This window comes from Kryptolebias marmoratus, linkage group LG7 (assembly GCF_001649575.2).
Source record: "Kryptolebias marmoratus isolate JLee-2015 linkage group LG7, ASM164957v2, whole genome shotgun sequence".
In the NCBI taxonomy this organism is placed as follows: Eukaryota; Metazoa; Chordata; class Actinopteri; order Cyprinodontiformes; family Rivulidae; genus Kryptolebias; species Kryptolebias marmoratus.
This window is the reverse complement of record NC_051436.1, coordinates 19685135-19704218: the sequence shown is the minus strand read 5'-3', so window position 1 is coordinate 19704218 and position 19084 is coordinate 19685135. Positions and strand designations below refer to the sequence as shown.

The 19084-nt window shown below is 40.5% G+C and overlaps 2 protein-coding genes across 4 annotated transcripts in view; both read right to left on the bottom strand.

Annotated features, from left to right (window-relative positions):
* The window catches only part of tbc1d14 (TBC1 domain family, member 14), a 50935-nt gene extending 46680 nt beyond the window's left edge, over positions 1–4255 (bottom strand). For 2 of the 3 annotated variants that reach the window (XM_017422083.3, XM_037976447.1), the window contains exons 1-2: positions 4173–4255; positions 3664–3883 (exon numbers count right to left, since the gene is read on the bottom strand). In XM_017422083.3, the coding sequence (XP_017277572.1) occupies positions 3664–3724 (61 nt within the window). In that variant the 5' untranslated portion in view covers positions 3725–3883; positions 4173–4255. Of the gene's footprint in view, positions 1–3663; positions 3978–4172 lie in introns of those variants that run through there. The other variant, XM_025007198.2, reaches the window with a different exon arrangement.
* Positions 4256–8020: 3765 nt separating this feature from the next.
* kiaa0232 (KIAA0232 ortholog) overlaps positions 8021–19084 on the bottom strand; it is a 12589-nt gene continuing 1525 nt past the window's right edge. The window contains exons 2-8 of the mRNA XM_017422082.3: positions 17023–17605; positions 16525–16665; positions 14927–14996; positions 14750–14834; positions 11259–14631; positions 11019–11127; positions 8021–9304 (exon numbers count right to left, since the gene is read on the bottom strand). Of these exons, the coding sequence (XP_017277571.1) occupies positions 9288–9304; positions 11019–11127; positions 11259–14631; positions 14750–14834; positions 14927–14996; positions 16525–16665; positions 17023–17259 (4032 nt within the window). The 5' untranslated portion in view covers positions 17260–17605 and the 3' untranslated portion in view covers positions 8021–9287. The remainder of the gene's footprint in view (positions 9305–11018; positions 11128–11258; positions 14632–14749; positions 14835–14926; positions 14997–16524; positions 16666–17022; positions 17606–19084) is intronic.

Sequence of the window (19084 nt, the reverse complement as noted above, 5' to 3'; positions counted from 1 at the left end):
ATGCTTCTTGCTACTCCACGTCGTCCAGCAGCCCTTCAAAGTGTCATGACTGCAGGTGTTTTTAACTGCAGACTAACGGGCACATCTAATCTGGGACAGGTGTCCATTTAGGGAAAGAAAATAGACTGGGTGTGTCCTTATTTTCTACCTCCAATTTGAGTGATTCCATACTTTTTTCCTCAGAATCGAGTGATTCCATATTTATTTCCCTGTGTTTGGTCAATAAAAGTATCATTTACTGACTTCCACAATGTTTTTTCTTCATTTCTTTGAGTGTTCCTGAAAGCCAACAAGTTGCACCTTGGAATGACCTTATTATTGTATCATGATTTTGATCTGAGTTAGTTTTACAGCATGAAATGTCTGAATGAGTGCTCATCCAAGACTGGTGATTCCATACTTTTTGCCAGGGGTTGTAAAAAGAAAACACTTATGTCAAAGTGAAATTAACATTTTACAGAATGATACCAAGTAAATACAAATATATCATGTAAAATAAGTGATTGCACATATATACGCTCCCTTTAGAATGACTGTCCTCATTCGACTCAGAGAAAAGATTAGAAAAGTACAAATCAGGGGATGGATACAAAAGGATTTCCAAGGCCCTAAACATCTCAGGAGTTCTATTAAATCCAGCATCAGTGTCTCTCATCTGACCTGCTGAAGCTTTAACTCCTTCAGGGAGCTCCCAGGTGTCTTGGTGGTCTCTCTCTTCTTCTTCACGGTCACTCACTTTGAGAGGACGGCCTGCTCTTGGTAGGTTTACACATGTATCATATTCCTTCCATCTCTTGATGTTGGGTTTACCAGAACTCCTGGGGATCCTTTTGTATCCATCCCTGACTTGTGCTTTTGATGATTTGTACTTTAAAAAGCCAATTTATATTGACCATAACTGATTTATAATAGCAACAAAAGGGTGAAATATCCAAGGGGGTGAATGCTTTTTATAGGCACTGCATAAAACTTAAAAAACTAGAGTGTATTTCTAAAAAGGGTGGAGCCCATCTCAAAACCTGTATTTTGTTTGAGCCTTATCACAATTTGATAAGAAATCCTGAACATGGTGTTACAAGGGAAGCTCAGTAGCTGACAGAAATCAGCCCTATTATCTAAGAACATCCTGACCAATGTACGTAACCAACCCAGTAATAACATTGGTCAAAGAAAATCCACTCATTCCCTTTGCAGCCTGGTTTGATGAAAAGATACGGTATGTATTTTCTAGCCAAAATAAAGCACTAGATCAGCCTCTGGTTTCATTAAATCTCATGCACACTTACAAGCACAAGACAAAACAACAAAGAGTCTGCGGACATGAGCCACTAAAATTCAACATTGAATACACATTTTACACAGGAGGTAGGGGTTTGTCTTGTAACCGGAGGGGTGTCGGTTCAAACCCCCGCTCCGTCAGTCTCAGCTGTTGTGTCCTTGGGCAAGACACTTCACCCGCCTTGCCTGCTGGTGGTGGTCAGAGGGCTCGGTGGCACCAATGTAATGGCAGCCTCGCTTCTGTCAGCCTGCCCCAGGGCAGCTGTGGCTACAATGTATCTTACCACCATTAGTGTGTGAATGTGTGGATGAATGGGTGAATGATTGTAGTGTGAAGCGCTTTGGGGTCCTTGGACTAGATAAAGTGCTATACAAGTGCAAGCCATTTACCATTTTAAAATGTTTTTTGGCACAAAGAGGTTTTTAAACGAATGCAGCATCATATACAGTGCTTCAGGGAGAGTTTTTTAATTCCTGATGTAGGTCATTTCCACTGCATATCCAACTCCAGTTAATTTGCACCTATGTTTATATTGTTTCAATAATCTCACACAAGTATTTTATACAACAAAACAATGACATTTCTGTACACCTGGCTCCCTTTTAAGCCAAAGCAGAGAAATATCTTATCAAAGTAGGAGTATAGTCCTTTTGCTACTTTAACATAACTGTTATTAAGTATCACTGGCTTTGGTTACAAAACCAGGCAATGAAGAGAAATGCTGTTATGTAAACATTTACACTGCCATCAATTTCACATTTCATGGCTCTTTAAGGTAGTATCTCAATGGACAGTGACTTTTGGAGACTAACTGGCGCCCAAAAATTGCAAGAAAGTAGACACATTATTTGTTGCAGCCTTACTGAATTCTGAGTGACGCTAGTTGTAGCACAGCAGAATTATTATTAGATACCTGCAGGAATTAGCATGAACCTGTACAAAATGTTTCAGACTGGTGTTGTTAAAAGACGGCAAGAATCCACTCTGGTCTTGATCTCACGCGGACTAGTTTATCAACCCAATCAAAATCAAACTATTTTTTCAAACTTAGGCTGATGAAAGAGCCATCCGCGACAGGTAGGATGTTAACTGTTCATAATCTGTTCACAGAGCTACACTTCACAAGAGCTGAACTCGCTCTTTACAGGCTCTCATGCATTACATTTACAGTACTTTATGTTTCAGTTTATGTTGTGCTTTTAAGGCAGATACCTTTCAATAAATTGATTCCTAACCTGATCAGGAATTTCTTACAGTTAAGTCATGCAGACGTAGGAGGTAGCAACTCATTTTTGACACTGAACCAGCTCTGACTATAGAATATCGCATTTTAAAACCATTACAATAAAGACAAAACCCCTCATGACAACAGAATAAAAATATATATTAAAAGTTGCCGGGACTTTTGGATACAGGGTGTGGAAGCTTTGATGGGTGAAATGTAATCCCACAGTAACCAGGCTGTAACTGGAGTCTGGAATGTGATGTGAACTGGGCCCCAGCTGGGCCACATCATACTTTTAACACCAGCCGGGAAACTAAGGGACAGGTTTATGTGTCCGAGCACAATGAAGCATGAACCATTTAACAGAGGGTGCTGCAACTGAAGTCACTCTGATGGGGAAATATAGATTAATTAATTCATTAATTAGCTCTCCTGGTATTCAACCTGAAACACCACACTCAAGCTAAGGGTTTCCCAAATCAGTGAATTCTTTCCCGGCTCTAAACCCTGGCTTGTAGGCTGTCACGTGAGTCCTGCAGACTTTGTCCCAAAACTCAAAAAGTTTTGAAACAACAGCAATTATTTCCGTCTCTGACAGAACCGCCCATTTGAATAGTTGCACACATCTTGCTCTGCAAGTCATCAAATCAATATTACCAGGCAGAACAAAGACGTTCACCTTTAACTTGACACCATGACAAAAGCTGAAATATAAGCAAAGTCAAGAGTTGACATTTGCGTTTGAACAAAGAGACAATGTAAAATATTAGGTTGAAGTTACTTTTAAAGCATAAAAATGTTTACTTTTTTTTTTTTACCAAATTAAAATTATTTTCTGAATAGTGTTGGAAAGGCCAAACGTTTAAGAATAAACGTTTTTTTTTTTCTTCCAAAGTGAGCGTTTTTATTTTAAATGCATGCCGAATTAAAGAGGGGCTTTTATATTATGCGAATCTATTCTTGATAGTTTTTAAAACCCCTCTTAATTTAAACTACAGGAAGATGTTTTTAATTACACTGTTTTTATAATACGCTTTGGCGTGATCCTAAAAGTGGCAAACGCGGACTGCACAAACAGTAACAGCGTTAAAAAGACAGCGTGTTTACGACTTATTTACACTAATAAAAAAAAACAAAGAAGAGAGAAACAGCGACATACCACAGCGGCCGTCTCTCTGGTTCTGGTTCTGGTTCTGGACGCCGCGGTTCGTGTTCGCCATGCCGGCCGGGTGGACGCTACAGGTGGGTGACAGGTAGCCGCCGCCCGGAGTGGTCCATGATGATGATGCTGTGGCTACGGCTGCACCTCCATCTCCTTAACACAGATTAACGCACACAAGCAGCACCGGTCCCGGGTCTTTCACCGTCACATAAAGTCACTGCAGGTGGAGGGGAGGGAGAAGAAGAATGAGAAGGCTGCTGGTGAACACAAAACACCGCGACGCAGCGCTCTCTTCCTCGGCAAGTGCACTTGACTTGCTGCTGACGCCAACTCACTCATTTCAACACCGCTTCCTCAAGTGGAGCCGAATTCACTTCAAACTACAGAGAACGTGTTTGTTCGCCTCCACACCATCGCCGAAATGAGAGGAAGGTCGCTGCCGTTTGGCGAATCAAATTCAAAAGCACATTTACGACCTTTTAACGGCGATATTTAACATTTCATACCTGTTTCGCTGCTTCCGCCGCCATTTTAAAACAAACTTGTACGTGGAGAGCGGTGTAATCGAGTCCAGAACGACACCCGGCTCGATGGATTCACCTGTCTGGACCTGAAGGCATCACTAATCGACCTGATACCTGCACACGCACTGAAGGTGAGCGATTAACTAATTAATGCAGTTAAGTTAGCATACATAATGTTTACAAATATAAATTATTAACTGGTACGTCCATTTATCACTTTTAAGGTGGAAGAATATATATATTTTTTTTTTAATCTGGGTGTCCAAAAACTCTTGAAAAAGAGATCAAACTTCTTACAAAGTTCAAATAACCAATATCTATTCTAAGAATAAAAATCTTCTTGTTCCATGTTTTCCTTACAGAACTCTTTGCTCTCAGACTGCAGGTTTACTTGTGGTTCCTATGAGCTTTCAGTTCTCAGTCTCTCTTGTGGAACCAACTTCTAGTTTCTGTCCATGAAGCTGACACCCTCTATACTTTTAAGACTAAGACCTTTCTTTTTGATAAATCTTATAGTTAGGGTTGGCTTGGGTTTCCTGATCTATCCCTTAGTTATGTTGCTGGAGGACAAACTGATCCCATTTCCTCACTCCGCTGCTGGCCATTCTCTACATTTGCAATTATTGCGGCCTCTGAACTGTGTTTTCCTGATTTTCTTCCCATAGGAACTACACCGTGACAAATCCGTCTCTGTTCACCTGTGTCTCTTTTCTGTCCTGTCAAGCCTCAGCTGGTCGTGGTAGATGGGCCCTTGTCCTGAGCCTGGTTCTGGTTCTGCTGGAGGTTCCTGCCTGTTAAAGGTCATTCCTTTCAGCTGTTGCCACTGTGCTGCTCGGGATGGGGGACTGAGATGAAGGCTTCTTTACATAACTTTTACAAATTGGTATTTCATAATGTACTCTGCGATAGTATTGTATTAAAATATTGTCTGAGATGACTTGTTGTGAACTGGAGCTATATAAACTGAATGGAATAAAATTAGGCAATACTTGAACTGCTTGTAATTTGTATTTAATTGGCATTATACTATTTAACTTAATTATTATCAAGCTCATCTTTAGCAGAAATGTTTTCAACTAGCGATAAAGCCTAAAATGGATTTAAAAAAGTGGCTAAGAAAACTTTTAATGCAAATACACTGAAACATAAAAACACAAAGTGTGTAAAAATGCTGCAAGCCCGAATAATATGCAAAAACTCATAGATCTACACTAAAAAAAGTACAACAGAGAAGGTTGTGAGCACTATTTTCACTGTAAATGTAGAATGGTTGAAACATTTACCATAAAGTTGCATGATTTAAACATCTGCAGCAATGGTTCTGAAACTTTGAGCTTTTGATCCATAAAATAAATGAGACTCGTGACGTATAATAATACCATACAGGACCAGTGTGTGTGTGTGTTGTGTGTGTGTGTGTGTGTGTGTGTCACTGACACAGCTGTCTGCTCCCTCTCCTCAGCTCTCTAGTGTCACCTTGAGGTCACTGTGCCACAGCGTAATGTCAGCGCCAACCGACGGAGCGACTCGCACTCAGGTTTGGTTTATTCCTTTATTAGATGTTAAGAAAATCCACAATGAAACAAAATAATTTACTCAGGGTGTACATGAAATCAGAACACATCTACTCGGGACAGATGGGATTCAGGAACATTAAGGAAGGGGAGGGGGAGGAGGAGGAGGAGGAGGAGGGGGAGAGGAAGCATCATCTGGGTGGGAATGCGAAAAAAACAAAGAAAAAACAAAAAACAAACGAGGAAAACTTGTGTTTTCAGTGCTGGTTATGTTCTTTAGAAACTCAGCAACCCTTTCAATATTTTTCCAAACACATAAACCTTCAATGAACATATTTCCACGTCAAACGTTTTTTTGTTGTTGTTCTTCTTCTTGTTTTTAACACATCCTATCAAAACGGAAGAGTTGAATGGAGAAAGATGTAATGCGATCCATCCCATGTACAGTAAATGCTTCTTGTACACAAACACACACACAGTCAGAACATTCTCTCACTGATTTAACCTCAATGTCTTTTCTTCTGTTTAAACTAAAATGTGTTTAATTCAACTTAAAAAGATGGGAGTGTGATGTTTGCATGCTTTATTTCTCAGAGACATTCCAAAGTTTGTTTTCTCAGTTGTCCCTCGCTCAAAAGTAACCCACATGCACAACGAACTGCATGACTTCTGTCCTTTTACTCTTGAATGTTTACATGTGCCAAGGTATTGCATAGAACTCAGGGAATCTCCCTCCACACTGCTTATGCAATCTACAATGGCTTCTTTTTTCATTTTTATTTTGTTTTTTTTTACTAAAACTAAAGCTCTACATTAATGACAGCCACATCTGATTTGCGTGAAATAAACTCCTGTCAACAATAAAATAAAATAAAAAGAAAACATTAATGCATCAATACAATGTCACAGGTCTGAGTGTATGTGTGTATTAAAAAATTCCTGAGTATTGGACTGTCAAAGAAAAAGGTGGGGGGGAGACAGGATCCTGAAGTTGCGCAAGTTTCATTTCACTGCTTGAGTTTTGTTTCTTTTTATTTATTTTTTTGTTAAAGATGCATTGACCTAAAACCAAGTTTTAGGCTTAAAGCAGAAGCCATTTCCCAAAGCCATGCTCAAATTAGATGCCTCCACCTGGGACAGCGCGCGGCAGCATGAACACCTTTTTACTTCGTATAAGAAGGGAGGACTTTTAATATCTGTGCTTTACTTTCCTCGTAGTTGTGACAGTGAACTATCTTTATAGACTGCTTAAAAAAAATAAAGTTTGTGAAAAGGGAAATAAAATAAAATGACATCGAAGAACAGAATGCATTTATGATTCCATTCACTTTGACTTTTCAAAGCTAAAATGCTAAAAAATGGGGTTTTAAAGCATGGCTCAAAGATTTTATAGCTAATTTCTTAAAGGATTGTTTCAGATTTACGGCACTGCGTGGATGCATCTGCGTTCCTGTGAACACCCTGTTGGAGCAGGAACAGATCGCTGCCACCCCAGCAAAAATAAAATGGCATCGTATCGCATTTCTTTGTTAGCGTGAGGCAAAATGTTTTTACATTATCACAGCATGCGTTCTTATCACGTTAGAACCCCAAAAAACTAAAACATGCTATTGCAATATAGGTTTTATCTTGTAATAAAGTGATAACGTTTTCAAATGTTATTAAAAAAAATGTGTTAAAATGTGATAAGTTTGTATATTGTAATAAAGCAAAAACATTTTGTTGTGTAAAAGAAAGTACATGGAAAATATTGTTAACTTATTAAACTTTTCACATTATAAAATGTTTTTAATGTTATTATAATATGGTTATAACAAAAATAATATTTTTATCTTATAATATTGTAGTAAAACTTTGAATAGGGAGAAAATTAAATGTGATAAGTTTGTGTACTGTAATATCATTAAAACATTTTATGCAAAAAACAAAATGATGAAAGTATGTGGAAATCTAACATTACATTAAAACGTAACGTGCTTCCATTTCAGTTTTGCAGGAGTGGCAGCTTCCATGTATTGGAGTCAACATTTCTCTGAGATAAAAGTCCAAAAACAATCTGAACCAGTGTCTGCACGAGTTCTGTCACCACACGAAAATCAGTATTTGAACAAAATATATCGCAAAACAAAAAGGAACTAAAAACACACCTCATATGAAACAAATCTTAGAGTATCTTAAAAGTAATTCCGGATGGTTTTTGGTTTGATGTTTGCCCCAGAACACTTGTTTACTCGCACGATGGACAGTCTGGTGATTTTGTCCATTTGGTTTTTGGGGGTTCTGAACTGAAAAGACGAGTTGAAACGTAAACTTTAATTTTTTTTTTTTTTTTTATGCCTCAGCAATTACAGGTCAGACAAATTCTGGTGTTACCTTAAAATGAACAAACCAAGCCACATTAAGCCAGAACTTTTTTTTTTTCTTTCTTTTTTCCCCCAAAATCTATTTATGGAGTCTGTCTGGCCTACAAACAAAATATAGCATAAACTTATTACAGCCATATTATTGAACTGCAACTTCAAAAGATTTCTGAACATATTTATAGCACCAATAGTCTGTACCATAGAAATTGAAAAGAAAAATAAAGATTTGTTTAGTTGCAACACAGGTGGCTGGAGAAATGGTTATACTTGTGCCATCTCATGAGTTTTTACCTCAAAACACAAACTTTTTTTTTGTCATTTTTGACCAAATTTCTTTTACAGCATTGCATTTTAAAGTAGATTATTGATATTTTATTTTCCTACAAAACTCCTTGTGATTTCTGATTATTTTTCTGTTCAAACGTTTTATTTTAGCCTCACAAACCACACTATTTCTACAACTAGGCTTTTAAAAGACTTTCACCATTCAGAAAAAAAAAAGACAAACTTTTCACACACGGGGAACTTACGGATATTTTTGAAGAAACCTGCACACATTCTCTACTTCACATTCAGAAAATCATCCAAGCAAGCTATTTTAATTCAACTCTCGAATCGCTGAAAAAAACCTCAAAAATCTCTACATCGTTGTATTGTCTTTCTGAACTGAAGATGGCCACGTAGAGGATGTGATAGCAGTCGTTCCACACAACATTAGGTTCAACTAGAAATGAGGAGTGAGACTGGCTGGACGAACACACGCACGGCCATTCGGACGCCACCAACCACCAAACTCTCGGCTCAAACTCAAAATGGTGGGATCAAAACCTAACAGAATAGAACAAAATGTTTCTACAAGCTAACTGTGAGTTTTGAAAAGGACCGGTTAGCAGAAGAATCATGGCATCACTCAAAGACAGAACATGTTTTTTTTCTTTGTTGTTTTTTTTTTGTTTTTTGTTGTTTTTTTTTAAAGTATTTCTACTTTCACTTGCTTTGTTGATCTGATTGTTGATTACACAAGGTTGTTCTGAAGTTAGTAAATGAAAAACCAACAGGGTTATGTGTTGGGGTTTCGGAGAGGTGTCTCAGAAAATTAGCCTACATTAGGTTTGTCAGCTTCTGAGATGACCCTGAATCTTTGCTGGTAGAGGTCCAGTCCCAAGAGCAGGGCAAGGTTTCCTCTCGGTGACAGGCGTCCTCTGCAAAAACTGGAGACTTCAAATGTTGCTGCTCCCTGGAGGAAGGAGAACAAACCATTAACAATATGGTTTTCTTGATTTAAAAAAAAAAAAGATGCAGGAGACTTGCTGGTTGTAAATTAATGTTAGCTCTAATTTGAACTGGATCTGTGAAATGTCCAAAAGTAGCTGATTTGTAGGTCGGGGTGCTCCAACTAGAGTGGAAAGGGGCATTCAGGCCAAAAGATGCAACGGCACCGCCGAGCTCTGAAACCCATTCATTTGGATGATGAGTCCCGGGCAAAAACGGTTTTGTAGTTTGCTTTGATCACAATCAATGTTCAGTTTGGTTTAACTGTGGACTGTGATGTACACAGATGTACACATACGCAGCTGCTGAAAGTCACCAGTCACTGAGGAAACTGAGCTTCTTCACCAGCCTCAATTCTCCACATTGCTCTTTGAATCATAACTTTATATCTACATACAGACAGTCCTTGATGCTCGTCTTTTTTCTTCTCATCAAGCAAGGATAGTGCACGAGATTTTTGTTGTAATAAAGCAATACAGATGGTACATCAAAGCAGACAGCACTGCGAACTAAGAATTTTCATTCATAGTTTTGAAAACATCACATATTTTGAACTGAACACCACAACTATCTGCAGTGAAAAGCAGGACTTACTGCTGAGTGCAGTGGCAAGCTCAGAGAACAAAGGTTTTACTTTAACAGGGTTCAAAGAAAAATACTAAAGATGGTTTCTGTGTAAAAGTTGAAATTAATGGATGTTTTACCTGTTGTAGATAGCTTCTTGTACAGCCTCAGTTTGGAGAAACAGTTTAGAAACCCAAATGATGAGCTAACAGCTAGTCCTAATACAGCTAAGACCAAAGCAGATTGCTGCCATCTTTAAACAGCTCCGATCTCAAATATTTCACAGCAGTTCACCAGAAGCTGTTTTATAAACCTTTACACCACGGTCATTTAGGATTATGTGGCTATTTTGCCAAAAATATAAATTTCTAGACAGATGTGACCCTTAGATGCTCCGGGGCTGCTACTGGTGCAATTTACCACCAAATTCTATGTAAATAATCATGAAATACAAAACTGACTGCAGTGTGAAGGTTTATAAGAAGCATTTGCATGAACTTTTATGAAACTTTTGAGACTGGAGCCTCTTTAAGACTGTAGAAACCCACTTTGTTCTTAACTGCATTCAGTCTGCCTGAGAAGTTCACCTCCAACAGAACCATTTCTTCGAGGTGATGTTGCTCAAAAAGTCTTTACAACGGGTAAGATTATTATAAGTTTTTACACAGAAACCTACTACAGTATGACCAAACCTTTCCTTTCCCAATGTAACATTTTGAACCAATAGGGTGGTGCTATCCTAAACAGGGGGTATTGCCTACAAGCTATGAAAAACTGTCTACAGTCTACAGAAAGAGCATCGAAGCTCGAGAATTGAAGGCCTACATCAACAAAGAACAATAACCATCAACTTTTACAACAGCAGATATTGGTCTCCTCCTTATTCCAAAATATTTTTCTTGAATAAAATGAACACTCAAATCCAACACCTGTCTGGGGACAGCAGTGTACTGAGAGTCCATGAGAGGAAATCTGGCAGATGGGAAGGTTTGCGCAAAATTTAGACAGATGCTGCTTCTCTGACAAAACCCTCATCCACAACGGTATGACAGCAGATCAACAAAAGTAACAAAAGCATATCAGTGATAACTAGCCGTACTGAAGTCTGGATTTACCTGTACACTGAGATCCAGGGAAAAGGGGGGAACAAACTGCATTCTGCCACCAGCACTCATCTTGCTGGTTGCCAGTTCCTCCCTGTCCACTTAGATTTAACAGAGGAAACTAGACAAGACAAACAAGAAATGACCGTGAACAAACTTACCCACTTACAGATGACAGTATGCTGTTTTTTTAGGGTAAATTTAAGAACACATTAAATGCAACAAATCAAATCATTATTAGGAAGCACTTACCTCTGACACATCGCCAACATAGTCATAAGCAATCCCATATTTGGGGATTTGACCTGCTGGTGAACATAAACAGGACTGTTTTTCTTCTGACATTTTTTCTTTTTGAATCTTATCCACATCCGTCTGTTCACCTGCACTTGATGCAGCTGTTGCCGTTTCGCAGTTTAAGCAACTCTCTTGCTCTGCGATCGGCAGGAGGGTGCTAGAACCCTCCTGGGAATCCAGAGAGGTCTGGGCACTCTTCTCCATGCCAGACTTCTTTAATCTGGGTAAAAACTTCCCAGATTCCAGTTCTGACTTCCCGTAATAAGGGCCCTCACATTCTGCATCCTCCTCCAGAGGTTTCAGATCTGCCTGAGGATCGTCAAAGACGTCCACCGGTGCCGCCATAGAAAAACTCATCTCTTCTTTGTCGGTCTCGGCCTCCGAATCACTCACTCCACCAGGAGACAACTCTGAGGCCGATATTGGTCGAAAATGAGTCCTAGGGGAAATGCGAATGGCCCTGTACTGTGTCCGGTTGAAGCCATATATCCGTGAGTGGAAGGCCTCACTCTCAGAGTCCGAGCAAAGGATGGATTTTGGCTTGAATCCTGGACTGAAAGAAGCCATGTCCTCAGGCTCAAACGAACACTCTACATGGAGGACTTGAGAGAAGGGATTGTTCAGGTTAAAGGACGCAAACGGATATTTTAAACTTTGCTCCTCGCTATGCCAGCCTCCGCAAGATCCAAGCAAATCTTCATGGAAGATCAAAGAAAATCCTTTATTCAGTCCATCTCCACCTCCTTTATTGGCCTGGTCGCTCTGCCCGAAGGAAACAAGGGGCCTCCACAGGGGCCTGTGTCCGGGGGCGAAGCAGCTGCCAGGGTTCATGAATACGTCTTTGCCAGTGATGGTAAGCATGTCTGAGCTAGACACAGAGGCAGCTGCAGCAGCACATTGCAGTAAGCTATCCTGGGTATCACCTGGTGGCACAACAGCCCAATTTTTATCCCCGCTTAGTGTTTTCAACTCTCCATACACCCCTCCAAGGATGAACGATGTACTCTCCTTGTCAGAGCTCAAGTCCCAGGGCTTGGACGGAGTCATGTAATCCCCTGCAGCGTCAACCTTGGAGAGTTTGTTTTTGGCTATGTCCTGCTCTTCCTTCTTGCCTTCCCAGAGGTGATACTCAGACCGCTGCACTGCTTTTTTCTGGGGTCCCTGAATTGGAACGCCTTTTGTCTGGACCTCTAAACAGTTGCAACAATAAGCGCCTGGCTCATCTGAAAAAAGCCCCTTGTTTGCTTTTTCTGCTCTGTGCTTAGACAGAGCAGAATTACCATCTCCAATTGCAGTCCAAATGTCTTTTATTATCCCTGAGCTGTAATCATCACTCTGTTGGTTTGTGTTGTCCGAAAACATGCCAGTGCTGTACTGTTTACTTTCATCCTCTTCTAGTGCTATGCCGCAGACAGACTCCAATTTAGATTTTTTGGTGAAGGTCTGACTGGACGCTGTGCTAACGCTGACCTTCTCGGACTGTTTGCCAGAGTCCTCTTGCAAAAACTCTAAGATTTCATCTTCTAGATATGTACCAGAGAGAGGAGGGATGACACAATCTGCCTCTTCATTGCCAATTTGAGCAGCATCCTCTGCTGGTGCGTTTCCCAGCTCGTTGTCCGACCGAGTCTCCTCTGAATGGGACCACGGGCTGCAAGTTCGTGTTGATAGGTTGGAACAGTGTTCAGTTTCGTCAAAGGCACTATTTTTGGTCCATATTAGCAAACGTGACTGTTTATTCGAATGTGGGTCGAGACAGCTACTAGAGTCTGTGTTGTTTTCGTGACTAACGGTGAGTGAGTCGTGGGGGAAGGGAAAAGTTGGGCTTTCATACTGCAGCTCGAAAATGGAGAAGCAGGATGAGTTCAAACCAGACGGCTCACTGGTCGCTTCAGGAGCAGGTGGCTCTTCCAGATTCCTAGGTAGCTTGCTTAGGGTCAATGAAACACTATCAAGAAGAGGGGAGAGCCGAACGGGGGAGTCCTCTATGAAGCTTTCTCTTTCTATATCTTCGGAGGTGGATGGTGAATAACATCCCCACATCTGAACCATATTTTCAAGATCCTCCATTAAAAACCCAACGGATCCTGAAGCTTCCTGCGAGTCTGCCCGTATTGCACTTTCCCCTTGCTGCTCGAGGCCATCTAACACTAAACAACATTCTGCCTCATTGTCTCCTTGCTCTTTGCTTTTCTGCTGAATCATGCTTAAGATCCGACTCTCCTGTATCGCGTCTGAGGCACTAGTATCCAATATGGATTGATAAATATCAACTTCATAGAAGTGAGTGAATTCAGACAGATGCTTGTCATCTAAATCTCTACTATCCTCTGGCTGAGGGCAGCCTGAAGTTCCGGTGAGGTCAGCGGTTTCATCGTCTGCTTCGCCGGGCCCCTCCACAAAGTGCCCATCCACAAACGAGCCTGCCGCTAAGTAGGCTCTCTGGTAGTTCTCATTGGTAATGCAGAGTCCCTGGATTTTCTCAGGCAGCCTCTCCACATCCGCCGACAAACCAAAGCCATCCGGAGAGCCGACCTTGCTTCGATACTTTGTTTCAAGCTTGCTTTGACAGCTGCTGAAAGGTATAAAGTATTCTGTAATGGGCTCAGTGTACCAAAGCGGCTCCTCCATGTACTCTTTGTTTCTGCCCTCAACTCTGGACTCTTTTGCCTCCACCCAGCCTGGATCTTTACGAATCTCCTTCAGCGGTCGTTTACCCTTTTTGGAAAGCTGTGAATGTTTGGCAGCGGTGCCAGTTGTGCTGCTCCCGCTCCCTCCTAGGTTTCTTCTCTCCTCTTTATCAATAAGCTTCACCTGCAGCTTCACCTGCCCACTGTTGCGTGTTCTCTTAGTCTTGGCAGCCTCCCTGGATTTGTGCCTTATTCTAACTGTTTTGCTTCTGGATGACTTGGAGTCACCCTGGTTCCCACTTGAGCTTGAGCCTGCCTCACTAGAGCCAGAAGACCAGGATCTGGGTCGATATTTGCCCTCAGATCGGTGTCTAGTCTGTCTCTTTGAGTGACCAGTAGATTTCTCCTCCGCAGCTGCACCAGTGTGGCATCTGTTTTCTTTCTCCTTTTTGCTTCGCCGTTGCTGGCCTCTGTCGCTGGTCACAGAAGTGATGGTGCCGGACGCCTCGAGGTTTCGCTCCTTTGTAGCTTCACCTTCGCTGTTACAGTCTTTGGGGGAGGATGTGTCTGTGCTGGTTTGAGGGGCTGCAGAGGATGATGAACTGGAGTAAGCGCAGGCCTTTGCCTTGTTCCACACCGTCATGATCTCTTGGAGACAAACAGGTTTCTCTGACAAAGGAGGAAAGGCTTCATAATACCTGTAATCAATAAACAAACAAACAAAAAAGATTTAATTTAATTTACAAATAGTCTAGTTTGAATAATTAAAATACTATGGGTAAAAATCACATAAATGTCCACAACCACAAAGCTTACATTTCCACCTGGTCCTTTGAAGAGGGAGAATCAGAACGCTCTGGAGACTGAGAGCCATCTGATTTCTTGTGAATGCACTTTTCTTCTATAACATAAATCAAACAACAAAACATCTTATTAGACTATTTTGATTATCTTTACCTGAAACGTTTTAAATATGATACCATAGAATCAAACCTTTCTGTTTGTTTTGAATGTCCTTAAGTTTGGAGCAAAGCTCTTCAACCAGGCTCTCGATTCCAGAGTTCTGCACATAAACAAAGACAAGAAAAAGATTTGAGGTTTACAGTTTCCAAGAATCCAAATAAGTACTCTGATTCTGTAAGTCTAAGAACTACAATCTGTCAATATAGGTTTAATCGCATGAGGCACACACACATGTAAATACAATCTGTAAAATTAAGCACATTTTAATGTAACGTAAAAAGTGGTATGCCTGGGTATTCTGAACAGAACATAGTAGCAACTTTATATCCAATAAATATGATAAACATAATAGTTTGTTTTTTCAATGCAATCTACAATTGTGACTGACGATGAAAGGTTTTGTAGCCTTGGGTAAGACTACTCCGATGGCGACACAAAGAAGCAATGAAACGCAAGAGGTTGACACACTTCAAGCCAGCTGACTTGTGACAGTTCAGGCATGCTCAGCCATGACGCTGCTATATTTAGCTGTAGCACACAAATGCTTTCAAAAATAAAAAATGGCTAAGCAGCAGCAGAGTGATTTCCTCTCCTTGCTTTCAACAGCACATATTTACTGGTTATATCAAGTTAATTTACGACCCATTTAATATGGAGCAATACAACACGCAGAAACCATGGGTTTGCAGTAAAATAAATGATAAAAACCACAAACTCTACCTCAGAACAAGAACTTGAAAATCACAGCATGGAATGCTCCAGCCACACTAACATGCTCGTGTTCTGTTCAAAATAAAAAGGTTCTCTGCAGCGCCGTTTCCTTTTACGTCACTGTGCTAATGCAGGTCAGCTGACAGCCGGCCGGCCGGCTCTGCTGCAAACTTGTGCAGTGTGTGCTGCTTAAAAATAAACTAAAAAATACAAAGTAGTGCCCAGTGTCTAAAGAAAAGCACAACAGTCCTGACCTTTTCTTGCAGACCCTTCTCCTAACCTCCAACATCTCTGCAAAAGCAAACCCATTTACTAATGACCACAGAGGAACAAGGGAGCTAATTTTCTCTGTTGCCTTTTCACACAAAAAATGTAAAAACAACATTTAAGTTTTAAGTATGAATGATATTATATTTTAGTAGCAATGTATTCTGTCAGGAGATTATTTTTATTCAAAACAAAAATAGAGTGTTGACCCTAAAATAACCTTTCGGATGGCTAATTGCACATTTACCAAAATAGGGTGATGTAGCCCTTACAGCACAGATCTTCCTCCATTTGATGCTTAGACTTTTCTCATTGACACAATGTTTTTAGAGTCTAATGACTTACCCAAAATAAACAACTTAAATACTTTTTTTTTAATGTGTTTGGAAAGAAAGCCACCTTATATTGACCATGATTGATTTATGACAGCAATAAAAGCATAAAACATCCATGAATTCTTTTTTAGACACTGTATATTGTGAATATTCTTAATTCACAAGTCTCTCTAAAGTTAAGTCAAAGTCAGTTTACAAGACTTCAAAAGGTAGCATAATGATCACATCACAAGCCATAGCTGGTTGACTAACACCACTCTTCACAAACATCTTTAGAACCACAGGATTTCAACAATTGGGCAGAACAACTCTTACTTCATCAGATGCAGAACGGAGGCATTGCACTGCTGCTTGCTTCTTCATTTCCTCTAGACTCAGGTCGGTCCCTCCCTTCTTCTTGCTCTTGCCCCATTTCTTCCCAGTTCCCTTCTCCCATCCCAGGAAGATGTCATTTTCCTGTAAAAAAAAAAAAGTAAAATACAGGTGACAAAATTAATGTTTAAAAAGAACAGAATCAACAATTGCAACACTGACCTCTAAACATGTAATTAAATTGTGTATAAAAACTGTAAGCCCAAGGTAATCTGCATTTCGAAATGAAACAGAAAGAAACAGAGAATGGCCTCATCAGCGATAAATGTCTCATGATGTAAAAGGAAACCCTACAGTTAATCTTGCTGGGTAAACTGATATCTTTGTCTTCAAGGTCATTTTATATAAACACCAAGTTGGCCCTCTTAATACCCACTCATGTGACAATTTTGAAAGCTTTCTCAGCCTAACTTCATTTTCTTCCTGGTTACGAGGACCCACCTGGTCCTGCAGGTCATAGTCGTAGCTGTCATGCAGGAGAAGGCTGAGAACGTAGCGGGTGTAAATCATGGCGTCAATCCCGCACTTCTCAAGCTCCTGGCCGAGCCAGCTTTGCACTGGCCCCAGCGACTGGAGCAGGGACATCTCTGAGGCAGGCAGGGGCCCCGCGAGGGGAAAGGGGCAAGAGAGGTTCTCAGGAGGAGCGGGACCGTCTGAATCGGTGCTCACTGGACGCATGGGAGCTCAGGTGTTGGTCATTCTCAGGCAGAGCAGCATGGTGATGGGTTGTTACTGTAGGGCAGTGGGTGGAGGACCAAACAGCGAAAGGACGACGCAGAACCTATCTGGATGAGTGGGCTGTCACTCCAGAAGGACGCGCTGAAGGGGTTCTACATGGGGAGGCATGTAGGAGGGGTTTATTTCCCTTTTTTTATTGCTTTAAGCAAAAAAAAAATCTGATTTTACTCGTGAGGCATGGCTTATGCTGCTGAAAAATCTCAGCTGCTGAGCAAAAGACAAGACGTGTTTACGTCTCAGTCAGAGGGGTCCATTTTGGAACAGCTCCTTACTTCACAGGCACAACCTGAAACAGAAAAAAAAGCTTGCATCAGCTTTTAAATGAACACTTTCAATGGTTAACGTTAGCAAGCAGAAACCAGAAGAAACAAGGCACGTTTCAAGTTTAAAATACTGGAACAATGACGCTCGCTTTAAGAATTAAAGGGATCTTTCAGCTGTGTTTCTGGGTCCTGTTGAGAAATTATGAAGAATTAATATTTTAGTTGTTGTAAATCGCACTTAAAGCATCTTCCATTTGGAGAAATAAGAGTTTAATTCTGACAGGTCTGACTAAGCCAATCAAGTCCAAGTGAATTGCTGCAATCTGAGAAGAGTTCCAGTTTAAATATTTTATAGCGATTCATGCAAATGTTACTTTATGAACACTTACACCACCATTGATTTTGCATCACACACTTATTTACACAGAATTCTGTGTGGATGGGGGGGGGGGTTGCAACTGCAAACAGCAGCAGCAATTAGCTGTAGCACTTCTGGTGCAGTCTTGGGTACCAGGAATATTCTAACATCTAATATTTCTGCTCGAAAAATTGTGTAATGTGAATGTGATAGCTGTGTAGAGGTTTAAATAATTGTAGTAATCTGCTGTTGACCGTATTGATGAGCAAATAGCTCAAGTAGACCACCTTCCAAAGTGCCATGTTGAAAATTGCCATCCTCAAAATTTTAAAGCAATTCATGCGAGCGCCAGATTATAACCCTTTTTATCACAATCAATTTGGCATTCCACTGCAGAGATATTATGAATTTCCTGCCAGAATTGACCAGAAATGTTACAGCTCACTGCAGCTGCTACTATTTGTGCTTGCAAATAACCACAGAATTACATAAATAGCAGTGTATTGCATAATTCATGGTGGTGTAAGTTTTTGAGACTAGAGTTGTTTTAATTCACTTTGGTCTCAGCTCCGCTTGGACTAGCCGTTAGCTCATCAGTCCTGTCGGATGTAAACTCTTATTTCTTCCAAACTGAGGTTGTTCAAAAAGCTATCTACAGATAAATAAATAAAAAAAAGCTCACAGAACCCCCAGGTCAAAATAACCAGAACATTCCTTTAAAATGCTAGCTTTACAATTAAAAGGGAACTAAATGTAATGGTAACAAATATTGACAGTGAAGTCTGCATGTGTACACATGAACTTGGAAGAAAAAAAAAGGCTACAATTTGATCCATTTCACAGACACCTTGCTAAAATTTGATGTGGTTGTAGCTGAGAGCCATTCACAAAACATACTCAGAGCATGACATCTTGAAATAAGACTGTACATAACATTACTTTCAATGTTTCACCCTTAATTTCTCAACATAATATGATCTCAGTCTAAAAGTCTGACGTGAAAAGTGGTGGACGATACGCTAGGCCTTTAATCTGTTACTGATTTCACACCATCTGCACGACATAATGAAGAGTGAGAACACTACTTTGGATCTGAGTCCCGAACTGGAGCAGGTTCCGACAGCTGAGAGGTGGAGGTGGGGGT